At 38.1% G+C, this 13,485-nt stretch overlaps 1 protein-coding gene across 6 annotated transcripts in view; it reads right to left on the reverse strand.

The window, feature by feature from the left end:
• Positions 1 to 13,485, reverse strand: part of INPP4B (inositol polyphosphate-4-phosphatase type II B) — an 802,990-nt gene that overhangs the window by 212,537 nt on the left and 576,968 nt on the right. For all 6 annotated transcript variants that reach the window (XM_078069264.1, XM_078069263.1, XM_078069261.1 and 3 more), the window contains one exon: positions 8,593 to 8,704. In XM_078069264.1, coding sequence (XP_077925390.1) covers positions 8,593 to 8,704 — 112 coding nt within the window. The remainder of the gene's footprint in view (positions 1 to 8,592; positions 8,705 to 13,485) is intronic.

Below are 13,485 nucleotides of genomic sequence, written 5' to 3' on the forward strand. Positions count from 1 at the left end.
TGCTAGAAATCTAGTACAGCAAATCACATTGACAAGCTGGATGGTTTTGTATTTGTCACCTCAGATAGTTTGGGATCAATAAAAAGCAAATTACTTTCTAGATTTCACGTAAAAGTTTTAAATAAAAGATAAAATATGTTGTACCATCAAATTACATAAGACAAAAGGAGATTTTTGTGGCAAAACAATGCAAACACTTGCCCATAAAAAGCTGGTCCAGAGGTCATGAATCTATAATCCATGATTAAGTTCATGAGCTTTTACAGAACCAACACTGCTCTGGACAGAAGAAACACAGAAGAGCACATTGCCATGTTCCTAGTAAGTGAAGCAGGAATAGACAATATCCCAGACCATGTAGCACTAAATGATGGACTCTCCTTAACTTTCTTTGAAACCATAATTAACAGAGGAAGCAGCTCTTCCGGCCCCAGAAAGCTGACAAGAGACCTATTTTCACACAGACACCAACATGACTGGCATTTGTTTTTTCAAATGAGTTTCCTTCTATTGCTAGCCACAAAAAAAGGGTGTGTGTGTGGTAGTTTTGAGGAAAGAGAAGAGTGAATTTTTAAAGCAAATATATCAGACATAGATAAATGCAAATAAAAACAGAACAAAGGAAAACCCAGAAACTGTTTTGGTGAGGAGTTCTGAGGGAAGCAGCCAATCTTCTGTAGCATGCATGGCTTTACTCAGACTCCCAAGGGCTCAGATCACCCTCCCCAGGAGAATGTATCAAGATTGTTTGGGCTATTTCTGAACTCTGTTCCCTCCACTCTTCCTCCTCCAGGCACTAGCCCCCTTGGAGAATTATGGCCACTGAGGTCACTGTTAATGATGGACATATCTGTCAAGCATTTTGAGAAGAAAGAGAATTTAAAACATTGATTTAAATGTTACTTCTGTATTCGTATAGTCCACTACTTATTCCCCATCATAAACATTCATCACATTACTCAGGAAATTTCTTCATAGGGAAAAATGTGCTCATAATTTCTTTAGTGTTTCTATTGAGGTTCTGCTTTACTGAAAGAATGAATAACTGTAAACAGCTCTTATAATCTGATGTGCTCTAAATAATTTTCCTGACCAAATCAAAACTCAAGAGGTGATCGTTTCTTTTACTCCACAGCTATTTGGAAAATGGACTTCCCAAATCACTAGAGCAAGGTGCAGTGATGCTTGGACATACTTAAAATTCTTTCTCTTATTCCCAATATTTCCTCTACACTTTTTAGTTCATATATGGCTGTTAAAATAATCTTTCATAAACATTAATATCTTACCAGTGCTCTGCTCTAAAATGTGTAACCGTTATTTGCTGTCCAATCAAATCCAATATTCTCAGACTGATGTTCAAATCCTTTCATCATTTGTCCCTGATACCCTTCCACATAATAACATAATAGTTATATAGCTTTGAGCCATCCTCCTCTCTAAAACAGGATTATCACCTACAATATAATTTATAGAAATGGTTTAGATTAAACCCTTTTAGTAAGGAAGTCCATAATTCATAGGGATCAGGTTATTATCTTGAGAAACTGCTTCTCTACATGGAGGGAGCCCTGCCTCTTCATAATCAAAGTCAACTTTCTGTTTCCTAATAGAAGGCCTGTATTATTTTACCAAATGGATCAGAAATAGAATTTTCATACATTTGTATCTTCCATCTACACTGGAAGGCAGATATTCAGAATAATTTTAACCTAATAACATTCTTATTTTGCAACTTTATTGTATTTTAAAGCTTTACTATTCACAATGCTGTCAAGATTTAAATACACAGCACATAAACAGAAAATATCCAATAAATATTTATTAAATTAATAAATATTTTTATATTTGGACTAATTATGTTATTCAATTGTTTCCCAAATGTACTGTCTCACTATTTAAATTAAGAGTTTTGAAGCCAAGAACCATAGTTCTTAGTTCCTCAGCCTATTCTGTTTAATTTTTTTACAGTTGACCCTAGAATCATTTTTACACTGTGCTAGATGCTACATAGAATGCAAAGATTAAAATGATTTGGAATCATTAAGCACAGGCTTAAGGAGGCTCCAGCTATGTATACTGTTTATTGCTGTCATTATGATGGATATTTTCAGGGTTACGCCCTTATACTGTGTGTGCTCTTAGTGTAACAACTTCATATTTGTGATTCTGAGCAGGAATAACAAACACCACATGCTTTTTGTTCCAATAGCACTGTAAGGCTATTGATTTTGATGAGTGCTTTAAAAAGTGTCATCTGACGGTAAGTGTGACCAAGAAGAAGAAACATGCATAAATTTCTTGGAGCTTAATGATGTTGAATATCAACTAACATACCAATTTGCCATGCATTGGGCTAGAAAATTAACCAAACTGTAAGGACAAGGATCATAAAGGACAAAGACCGATACTTCTTGGCTAAGCACTTTTACATTTGTTAGTTTATTCCTTAGATCATGATTGTTAAAGTTTGGTCTGGAGTCTCCTGGGTCCCTGATAAATTTTGTGTTTGCACCCTCTGCAACATCTGGCACAGAGTGAAGACAGAATCATTTTCATAATACTAAAACACTATTTGTCTGCTTCTCTCTCACAAGCATATAGTGGAATCTTGTAGAGGCCCTATTACATAATCATTGGACAGCTAATGGTATGTGTGCTTGTGTACTCTTCTGTTTTAAACATTTGTTTGAAGTACTAACATGATAAATGTCCACAGATACCACCTAAGTAAGCAAAATCTGTAACATAGTAAGTATCAGTGGATAAAATCCACATAAATACCAATTTTAAGAGTGTAAAATATGCAAATTGCTACACTTTGGTGATCTCATTCAGTCTCATGGTTTAAATACCATCCAAATACCATCTGACTACTCACAAATATCTAATTCTAGCTTGAGCATCTCATGTGAACTCCACACACAAACCTCCAACTGCCTGGATGTATGCATCCATTTCAAATTTCAAAGTTAACATCTCAAAATCTCTGGTCCTTCTGCACCTGCTCCTTTCAGTTTTCTTCGTCACTACAACTGGTAATTTTATTCTTTGGTTTTCCTTGGTACCTGGAGTCTGGCCACATTTCACTTTCTCTGATTCAACTCATCAACTCATCTTCATTTCTGCCTTGAGTCTTTGCAATAAACAGGCTCCATTCTTCTGTCCTTGCTTCTTTTAGGCCATACTCAACATAACACCCCAGAACGGTCCTCTTAAAACATGAATCAGATCAATTTGCACCTACACTCAAAAATCCTCCACTGTCTTTGCATCTAGCTCAGAGTCTAATGATCTCTAAGGGAGTATACAATTTGTCTTCCCTGCCTGTGGACCTTATCCTCAACTCCTACCACTTTCCTCTCCAACCCCCAGTTCCAGTCATTACAGGCACCCTGCCACCTCAGGGCCTTTGCCCCTGCTGTTCACTCTACCTAGAATTCTTGTTCCTCTCATATACCCACATCTTGCTCCCCTATTTTCCTGCATGTTTCAGCTCAGATATCATATTACCAGTGAATCTATCCTTGATCACCCAGTATAAAAGGGCCACAGCCCACACTCCCTAGTAGTCCTTGTACCCTTATTTTTTTCGATAGCATATAGTACCATCTGATCAACAATATATTACTTGTTTATTTTGTTATTGTTTACCTCCCTAGAAGGCAGCATCTGTGTCTATGTGGTTCATTGCTGAATGCCCAGAACCTAGTAGAATGCCTAGAACATAGAAGGCAGTATTGTTTGACAAATGAATGATGAATATTATATTCCTGCAAATATCTTGTAAGATAAGTCAAATCAGTTATATTATTTTCAATTTTGTATTTGGGAAAAATAAAGGGACAAATAGTGTCTGCTTTAAGATGCTCCTTAGCTCCCCTAGGACTCTACCTTTTCCCTGACCATGGCCTAAGAATGTCTGATTAAAACACCACTTCAAAATATGGGGGCAAAATGACCTGAGAAGGGCAGCAAGGCATCAAAATACTAGTTAGGTTAGGCTCGTAGTGAAAAGATGATGTATTATTAGTCCACTTATACCATCTCTGTCACTGTCATAAATACGTAAGGCTTTTTCCTTTTGTAGAAACCACCACTACTTTGATCATTAGTACTGTGCCCTGTGCCACATTCAAATATAATACAGACATTAAACAAAAGGGGGAGACAAGGCAGGAGCTGAACTTGGCCCCCGCAGAGCCTCACTGGAGGATGCCTGTTAAAAATCCTCCTCCCCTGACAAGAAGCCAAGTCACCTTGGTGGCAGGGCAGAGGGGAGGGCTATCTCACTTGATCTTGTTGGCTGTTAATTACATTGGTTTTTCTATCTATTACCGGATTTGATCATTTTGCTTCCTCATTCTCCTTTCCCTAGTAGCATATTTTTTTCTTTTGACTATTTAATTCAAAGTTGTTTTTAAAAAGTTTCTTCCTCTTTCCTTTATAATGCTACACTCTTTACTGCATCCTCACTCTAGTCTTTACTTATGGACCAGTTTGTACACAGCCTTATATGCAGCCAAATATTATCCCTTCTAGGAGACAATTTTGGATTTTATTTCTTCAAGGTAAAATTGACTTCATTTACTCATTCACTCATTTTTCCTGTGCTAGGCTCTGTTCTAGGCACTGGGGGGAGGGGTAAAGGAGAGAAGAAAATAGACAAATATCTTTCGTGGAGCTTAATTCTAGTGAGGGAAATAGACAATAAGATAAATAAAATATATGTGATGTTGGACAGTGATAAGTACTAAGGACAAAAATAATGCAAAGAAAGGAGATAGAAAGTTTCTGGTAGGCATGGCAATTTTGGATACAGGGCAGAGAAGGCAGAGTGAGAAGGTCATATTTTGCAAAAAGACCAGAAGGAAGTGAGCGAATGAAGCATATAGTTACCTGGGGAAAATGCTACAAAGATAGATTGAAAAACAAAGCGAAGGACCTGAGTCGGAAATGTATCTGGAATGTTTGATAGCCAAGAAGCTAATGAGGCTAAGTGAAAGTGAGCAAAGAAGAGTAGAGGATGAGGTGAAGAAAGTAATGGGGGGCCAACACTCACAGGACTTTAAGTGGGTCACTGAAAGGATTTAGGTTTACACTTTCAGGGAGTTGAGAAGCCACTGGAGAAATGAAATGTTCTGTGTTATGTCTTAATAAGTGCTCTGCTGAGAATAGACTATGATGATGGGGGTGTCGGGAAGGAGGAAGAAGGGACATTTAAGAGACTACCATGAACACGTACGTGACAGACAATGCTGTGAGAGGGAAGGGCTCAAAAGTCACTGGGTTCTGGATATATTTAAAAGTCAGAATCAGCAGGATTTGCTGACATACTCACTGTGCCTGAGAGGAAGAAATGAGTCAAAGGTGACTCCAAAAGTTAAAAAAATTTGGATACCTAATGCGACATTTCACCTACTATATGAGCTTTGTAAAATGTCCATGTTACTGTTTCTTTTGTGAATTTTTCTTTCTCTAGCTATGTGATTTTAACACTTTGTCTTCTTTCACTATGTATGTACATATCAAATAAAAGTTTGAGCCGGGGGCGCCTGGGTGTCTCAGTCCCTTAAGCGTCCAACTCTTGGTTTCTGTTCAGGTTGTGATCTCAGGATCGTGGGATCAAGCCCAACATCGGGCTCCGTGCTCAGCAGGGAGTCTGCTTGAGATTCTCTCTCTCCGCCTCCCTCTACCCTCCCCACCCCACTTGCTTGCCTCTCTCCCTTTCTCTCTCCCTCTCTCTTAAAATAAAAAAAAGTTTGAACCAGTGTGGTATGGTGAATGACCTTCTGAACCACCTTTGCTTGATGAGAACTATATCATAACAATATAATTTGAGGAAACAAGTAAGTTAATGTGAGAGGACAGAGTTTGGCTTTTCATTTATATTTTATTCCAGGCTCTGGAGGTTATATGAGATTAAAGATGCAAATGTAGTATTTTACATCAGGGATATAGCTATGAACTGGATTGTGTTCCTCAAAATTCATTATGTTGAAGCCCTGAGACCCAGTATGACTGGATTTGGAGACAGTCTTTATGGAGATAATGAAATTTAAAGATGATAAGGGTGGGGCTCTAATCCTATTGGGCTGGTGTCCTTATAAGAATAGGAAGAGACACAAGAGCTTGTTTTGCTGTCTCTGTGCTAATGTGCCAAGGAAAGGCCATGTGAGGACACAGCTGAAAGTCTGTACGCCAGGGAGGGAGCCCTCACCAGGAACGAAGTCATCTGGCACACCAACCTGGCACTTCCTGGCCTCCAGAACTCTGATAAAATCAATTTCTGTCGTTTAAGCCATTCAGGCTGTGGTATTTTATTACTATGGAAGCCCAAGCTCATTAAAACAGGTATTATAATCTTTTATCTACTTCAGTATACACAAGCAATAACGTGTCACTCACCCACATGACTGGTGCTAATAGTTTCATTTCTTTTTCCTCCATTCATACAAACTCGGGAGAGCAGTGTTGTTTTACAGATAACCTCGATTTCAGTTACTTTGTCTTGTCCTATGTTCAGTCATTCACTAACTTCAGGACTTAAGTCCCCATTAGGAGATTGTGTTAATACACTTCATAGAGATTTTGATTTAGCAGATCTGCAAAGAAGTTTGCATATCTAACAAACACCCCAGAAAACTCTGCTAATGCTTTGTGAAACACTGAGCTAAAGTTATTCCCACATAATTGTAAATATTGTGCACAGTGGACCTTACTACATGTTCTTCACAAATCATGACATTTCTGAAGGATTGCCAACAGAGTTTATAATTTTATAAAAAATTCGCAAAAGGTCAATGTTTACTAAGAACCCAGACAGGCCAGACTAATGACAACAATGGTACATTTATCGTTTTAGTCAACTTACGACTTGTACGTGGTACATGCTGACGCTGCCACCTCCTATTTCTAGAACAGTTAAGTCTTTTTAAGTTCACATTACTAGGTCAGAAACATTATGTGGGGCTTTGGTGGGGTATATTCCTGGGTATCAAGTTCTCTGCTTACGAAAAAGTATGATTCACTTTGCACTATATAATAGCAACAGAGTAAAGGAGTCAGGCGGTGGGCAAGCTTTGAGGGAATTGGAGAGGGGGCTAGTAATAGATTGGGAGCAGTCAAAATAGGCCTCCGTTGAAATGGGAAGTGTTTCTGCTACTCGTCTCTTGGCATACTGCCACAGGTCTAGGCACAATTGTCTATTTCTGTTCTCAGTTCCCCACCTGGCCTCCAAATCTTTCCTCCTTAATCTTGAAGCAAGATTAAGATAATCTTGATAATCAGAGGTGTTGATGATTCATGTGGTGGTGACTAATACGCACCTTATATAGAACTCCAAAGGAAAGGGGGATTGATGAAGGGGCCCCATAATTGGGGGTCTCGGATGCACCCATCCTAAGAGCCACACTGGTGTTTTGAATACACAAATCTTGAGAAGATCTGCTGCAAATTCTTGACAGTCCTTACATTATCAGGCAACCAGATTCAAACTTTGAGCCTCCCTGGAATATTTTCATGATCCTCACTATGTTCTGAGGGAGAGTAGAGGAACAGAGAAGAACAAGGCTTGGCCCAGCAGGTAAGACCCTAGCTTATTCTGGGGGCAAGAACAATATTCTTTTGAAAGGCAGTCTTAGATTTCTTTTGTAATGTTAATAATTTGTTTTTTATTTTTACACAAAAATTAATTTGTTGTGTTAGATAAACAGCATTTCTCATGTAGGTGTTTTCTCAGCACCCCAAATTCAATATGCTCCTAGATAAGGGCCACTAAGCCAGAAACTAAGTCACTAAAGGCCTTATCCTTAGAAAATGCTCATTTATGAAAAGGTAGGAATTATAGTGTATACACAAAATCTTTCCTGAAAAGATGCAGTTTTTAAGTCCATCCCCTGTGCCTCAATAAAGTAGGCGACTGCATTCCTAGGACGGGAATTTAGTTTAATACTTATATCAAGTTTCTCTTTCTTAGAGAAAAGAGAGTAAAAAATCCTGGACACATATTGATATGCACTGGGACCTTTATGCTCAGTTCAAGGAAGCTGCTTCCCCTCCAGCTGGCGATGCCCCTCCTCCAAAGCTGTTCCTCCACTTTGCGCTATTTCCTACTTCTCTCTCTGCAATTTTATAAGGCCCAGCATTATTAAATCTGTGCTCCTTCACATACAAATGAAATCTAAACTCAAATTGCATTTCTTTCTAAAGAGGGTTTTGAGAGTAGAGAAGTGGTTACTTTTGGCAGTAGCCCTCCTGGAATCTTCTTTGCGTCCCACGTAGGGTTAATTAGGGCAGAATGCAGCAGTGATCAGTACTTTTGTTCCAGCTGAGAGGAGAGTGTCAACACAGGGAGCCCCGGGGCGAAGAAGAAGGCGTTGCTGAATGGCGCATGGCTTTGCAGTTCAGTGCAAACAGACCCTCTGGTTCAGCGGACCAAACATGCTTATGGTACTTCAATTCCAGAGCTGATTCTCATTTGGCTTATGAATAATAAGATTTCATAGTGCACAGAGGTGTTGATGATTCAGGCAACTGGCAAAACTGATCGTTTCTAATTTAATTTGTGCATTGAGCTGACTGAGACCCTACCTTTTGTCCCTGCACATCTGTGGTGATGTGGTCGGCTTCCCCATCCTCAATCTCCCCCATCTTCACGACACTGACTTCTATGGTGCCAACAACTTTGCCACCATCTGAAGTTCTGCAACCAAAAATAAATGGAAAGGTAAGAATCTTCTCTCTCCTTAAAGTATGCTCAAACATGTTTGTTTCTGAAAACCACAAATATTACTCTTTACCTTCATTAGTTTTAATTAAACAAATCTACTTTAAAAACATTAAAACATGTTAATATTTGTTGTGGTGTTGTGGTTAATTTAAAAAAAATTGTTAACCACCAATTTATGAGGTAAATGCACCGACTGTCAAAAGCTACCTCATGATGGTGAAACCTCTTCCAGGCTCTCAGAAGTGGACACAAATATCATGCATCGGTGTCCTGTTTGGCAACACCACATCCCCACAACAGCATAAACCATGGCTTCTCTCTACCAACTGCATGGGATGTTGCGCACATCTGTCATGGAAACCACAGCTGGGGGCACCTGGGTGGCTCAGTTGGTTAAGCGTCTGCCTTTGGCTCAGGTCATGATCCCAGGGTCCTGGGATGGAGCCCTGCATTTGTCTCCCTGCTCACTGAGGAGCCTGTTTCTCCCTCTCCCGCTGCCTCTGTTTATCCTCTCTCTCTCTGTCAAATAAATAAAATCTTAAATAAAAAAAACCAAAACTACAGCTGAATAAAATAGAAAAGAATATAAACATCCCTATACTCTTCTCTGACTGGGCCACTGGCCACAAAATCTGATTCTGTGCCTTTTTCCTAACACTATTTTTCTTTCTAAGAGACTAGGTAAAGGAGGTTCTCTCCCAGCAAACATAAAAAAGTTAAGGTACATGCAGAGCAGAAATTAACCATAGAGATAATTTAGTAAACACTTCATCAGATAAAGAATCGGAGACTCAAAAAGATGGAAAGACTCAGATATCTGAGGTAACCAAATGGGAAAACCAGAAATTCAGGTTTCTATCTTCTTCACGTATGTTGGTCATTGAAAAACTCCATTTAATGATGATGATTATTTTATTAAGATTTTCATCATCATCATCATCTTCAACATATGAATTTTCTGGTGAACAATAATGAAAGAGAAAAATAAAATGAATAACCACCCTCCTTTAAGATTCTCTAATTTCTTTTCCTGGGCAAGAAAATATAAAGAATAAATGGTGCCATCATAACATGGGAACAGTGTGACACAATGATATTTTCCCCTCGAATCTCATTTTGAAGATAGGCAGCAAGCCACTCCATAGGCATGACATTTTGCCATAACTTCTTTCTTAACCTAATTGACTAATATTAGAAACACAATGCTGCCTTTTCTTCTGTCATGTCTTTTTCAGAAATTTGTTTTTAATTTTAATTGGGATACAAATGGTGTCTTTCTTTCAACCAATTCCTTCTAAATGTCACTATTTTATCATTAAAGATGTCAGAAAAGAGGATTAGGAAAATTTCTATAGTTTACCAAAATACTAATTAAAATAATGAATACGTTAGGTGAAAAGGAAACCAAATTATGTTACTAGATCATGGCAGGTTTTTCTCAAAATATAAAAAGTATAAATTAAAACACACCCTTTGAATTATGCTTTTAAGGAAATTGAAATAGGAAAATTCTGGTGACATATGCATACCTAATGTCATAATGTAATAAAATAAAAATTGTGTACATAGAAAAAAGTGATTTCTTATTAAAATGAAGATTTCTTATTAAAATATGAAATAGAATGCTTTTTGGTGACTTTCAAAACAGTGGAAATCATCATATTGACTTAATTATTTGCAATTAATATAGAAACTTTAAATACTCATCACAAAGAAGATGTGTATAAAGAGGACACTATAATCTATGATTTTGTGAAAAACTGCATTAGCTCCAATTCTGGGGTAGTTTATTCATTATACCATTCTCCCACTGGAAAATGACATCATAACTTGTCATAAATCATGGTGTGACTTAACTCTGTACAATTACTCAGTACCTAATAAATAAAGACTTTAATAAGAGCTCTCATTGGCACTACTCATAGCTTTTTTAGAGGTTTGCAGGTTCTTTGTCCCCCAAGCTGATCATCAGTAACAATTACAGGTATCTTTTCCTTTTCGTAGGGGTTGCTTAAAATTTTTTGCTTGAACAAACTGAGCTAGATTCATTTCTAGGAATGCAAACCTATGTACAACTTTCTAAATTTTTTCACCAAACTAAACCAAACTATGCCATAATGATTTGAAACAGAGGGTAGGCTTTTCACAGTCTCTCCTGGGCCTGGGTTATAAACCAGTATGTGCCATAGTGGTCAAAAGTGTGCACTCAAGAGTTTGGGCTACCTGCTAGCTGCATGACCCTGGGCAAAGAACTTAACCCACATGAAACTTCGTTTGTAAAATGGAGATGATCATTTTATTGTAAGGATTAAACTGTGGCATGACGGCTGTAAAGTGCTCAGCACAATGCCTTAAACAAGACGAGTGCGTCTTCCTTCCACCCCTCCTCTTCGTCCTCGTAGTAGGGCAGTGGTACCAGTAGCAGCAACAATAGAATCGCTATGTCATTAATGGTATTTATATATGATGTTTAATTTTATAATGTATTATATTTATATATGATATTTAATTTTATTCTCTCCAGAACTTTTACTAGCATAGGCATCTAAGACGATAGTAAAACATTATAGGATCTCAAACTTCATTTCAACAATGACTGAGTGCTCATTAAAGATACAGAGACTTAGTAATAACAGATATTATGAAGCTTACATCCCTACTAGTGCAAACAACACAGGTTTATAACTAATTACAATGTGGCTGAATCTTTCAAAGTGTGAAAGTGACTGAATAAGTAATGTACTATGGGAGTGACCTTCTAAACTACAGCTCTATCTATTTCTGTTAAAACAATTATCTGGGGTGCCCTGGTGGCTCAGTCGGTTAAGCATCTCTGCCTTCGGCTCAGGTCATGATCCTGGAGTCCTGGGATCCAGTCCTACATTGGGCTCCCTGCTCAGCAGGGAGTCTGCTTCTCTCACTGCCCTTTACCCTGCTTGTGCTCTCTCTCACTCTCTCTCTCTCTCTCAAATAAGTAAAATCTTAAAAAAAAAACAATTATCTGGCTACTTTTTAAATAATTTTAACGCCTTCACAGTTTCCTACTTCATTTTATCTTCTATAGGCTTCCACTTAGTCCCAGAGTGGAATCAAAGCAAGGAGCTTGCTTAATCTAGTGATGCTAGAATGATTCTAAAATCTTTTTTTTTTTTTTCCAAAACCATTTTGGATAGGCAGTTCTGACTACTCTAAAGCATGTCTCTTCATCTGAGATTTGTGGGAGACAGAATGGGGAATCCAAGTTATAAACTAAAGAGCTGAATTCAAGACACCCAGAAGCATGGTTCATCCTGTCAACGAACTGGAATATAAGATGTGGAAGCTGTTTTCTATTTATCCTGCAACAATTTAACACACACCAAGTATGGATATTCAACACTTCTCTTCAGTCAGGGGAACCATGATTGAAGTATCTACTTCATGTTTTCAAAGGCGGTTTCAAAGGTGATTTCCCACAAATTTAGAAGAAAATTCATTCTTAAATGCTTAATTATGTTTTCAATTTATCACCCATCAGGTTTGTGGGAGGGGCTAGTAATAATAGCTTAACATTATTCATCACCAAAATTCTCCCGAATTTTATCTAGTGGAAATCATATCTTCATGGAAGATATATGGAAGAGACATCTGGGCTAGGAATCAAGAAATCCAAGTACTACTTTCAGTTCAGCCACTAACTAGCTATGTGACCAACGATATATCACTTTAGATCTCTGGATTTCAGTTTCCTCTGCTAGACAACGAAAGTGGGTCTCTAACAGCTCTTCTATAATATTAGCACTCAAGCGCAGTGCTCTAGTCACTCCTGTGATTCCATCATGTGATTCTATCACAGACCCCACAAGCCATCATGGACCGATACAGCCTCAGGAAAGACCTCAGGTACATTCTAGCCTCTCCTCATTCCTCATCTTCTCATCCTACCTTCCATGCAAACAAACCAAACAAGCCAACTGCATGCCAAACCGGGGAAGTAACTGAACACTTAGAGTCAAATCAAAGGGCTGGTTTTTCTTGTAACAGCCAATGCATACATACAGATTTGACTACCATTATGGCACAGTGTTTTGGTGTTTTTACAAAGATACAAATTTGACTGAACCCAGACAAAAAAGTGATTTTACACACTTTCTTAGCAATTTACATGGCAACAAGAACAGGCTGCAGTAATAAATAATGATTTCAATCTATATGAACAAGAACAACAAAAAACTGTGCCATTTCAGCCACTTGACATGTCATTAGCACAGTTTAATGCAGAAAGCTGTATGAGAAGTAAAAGATGAACAGTTCATGGCCGATAGAGTATTTCGATCCAACACCAAAGTTCCTAGTTAAACTCGGCAAATACAGTAGTCCCCCTTATCCATGGTTTCACTTTCTAAGGTCTCAGTTACCTGTGGTCGACAGATGATCCTCCTTCTGACATATCACTGGAAAATCAACTAATAATAGCCTAATGCTATGTCACAACACCTGTCATTCACCTCCCTTCATCTCATCACACAGGCATTTATCATTTCACATCATCTCAAGAAGGGTGAGTACAGTAAGCTATTTTGAGAGAGAGAGACCATATTCACACAGCTTCTATTATGATACGTTGTTATAATTGTTCTATATTGTTGTTGTTAACCTTTTCCTGTGCCTAACTCATAAATTAAACTTTTTCACAGGTAGGTATGAATAGGAAAAAAAAAACATAGTCTATATAGGATTTGACACTATCCACATTTTCCATTGGGGGTCTTGGA

The sequence above is a fragment of the Halichoerus grypus genome, chromosome 3, assembly GCF_964656455.1.
Source record: "Halichoerus grypus chromosome 3, mHalGry1.hap1.1, whole genome shotgun sequence".
Classification (NCBI taxonomy): domain Eukaryota; kingdom Metazoa; phylum Chordata; class Mammalia; order Carnivora; family Phocidae; genus Halichoerus; species Halichoerus grypus.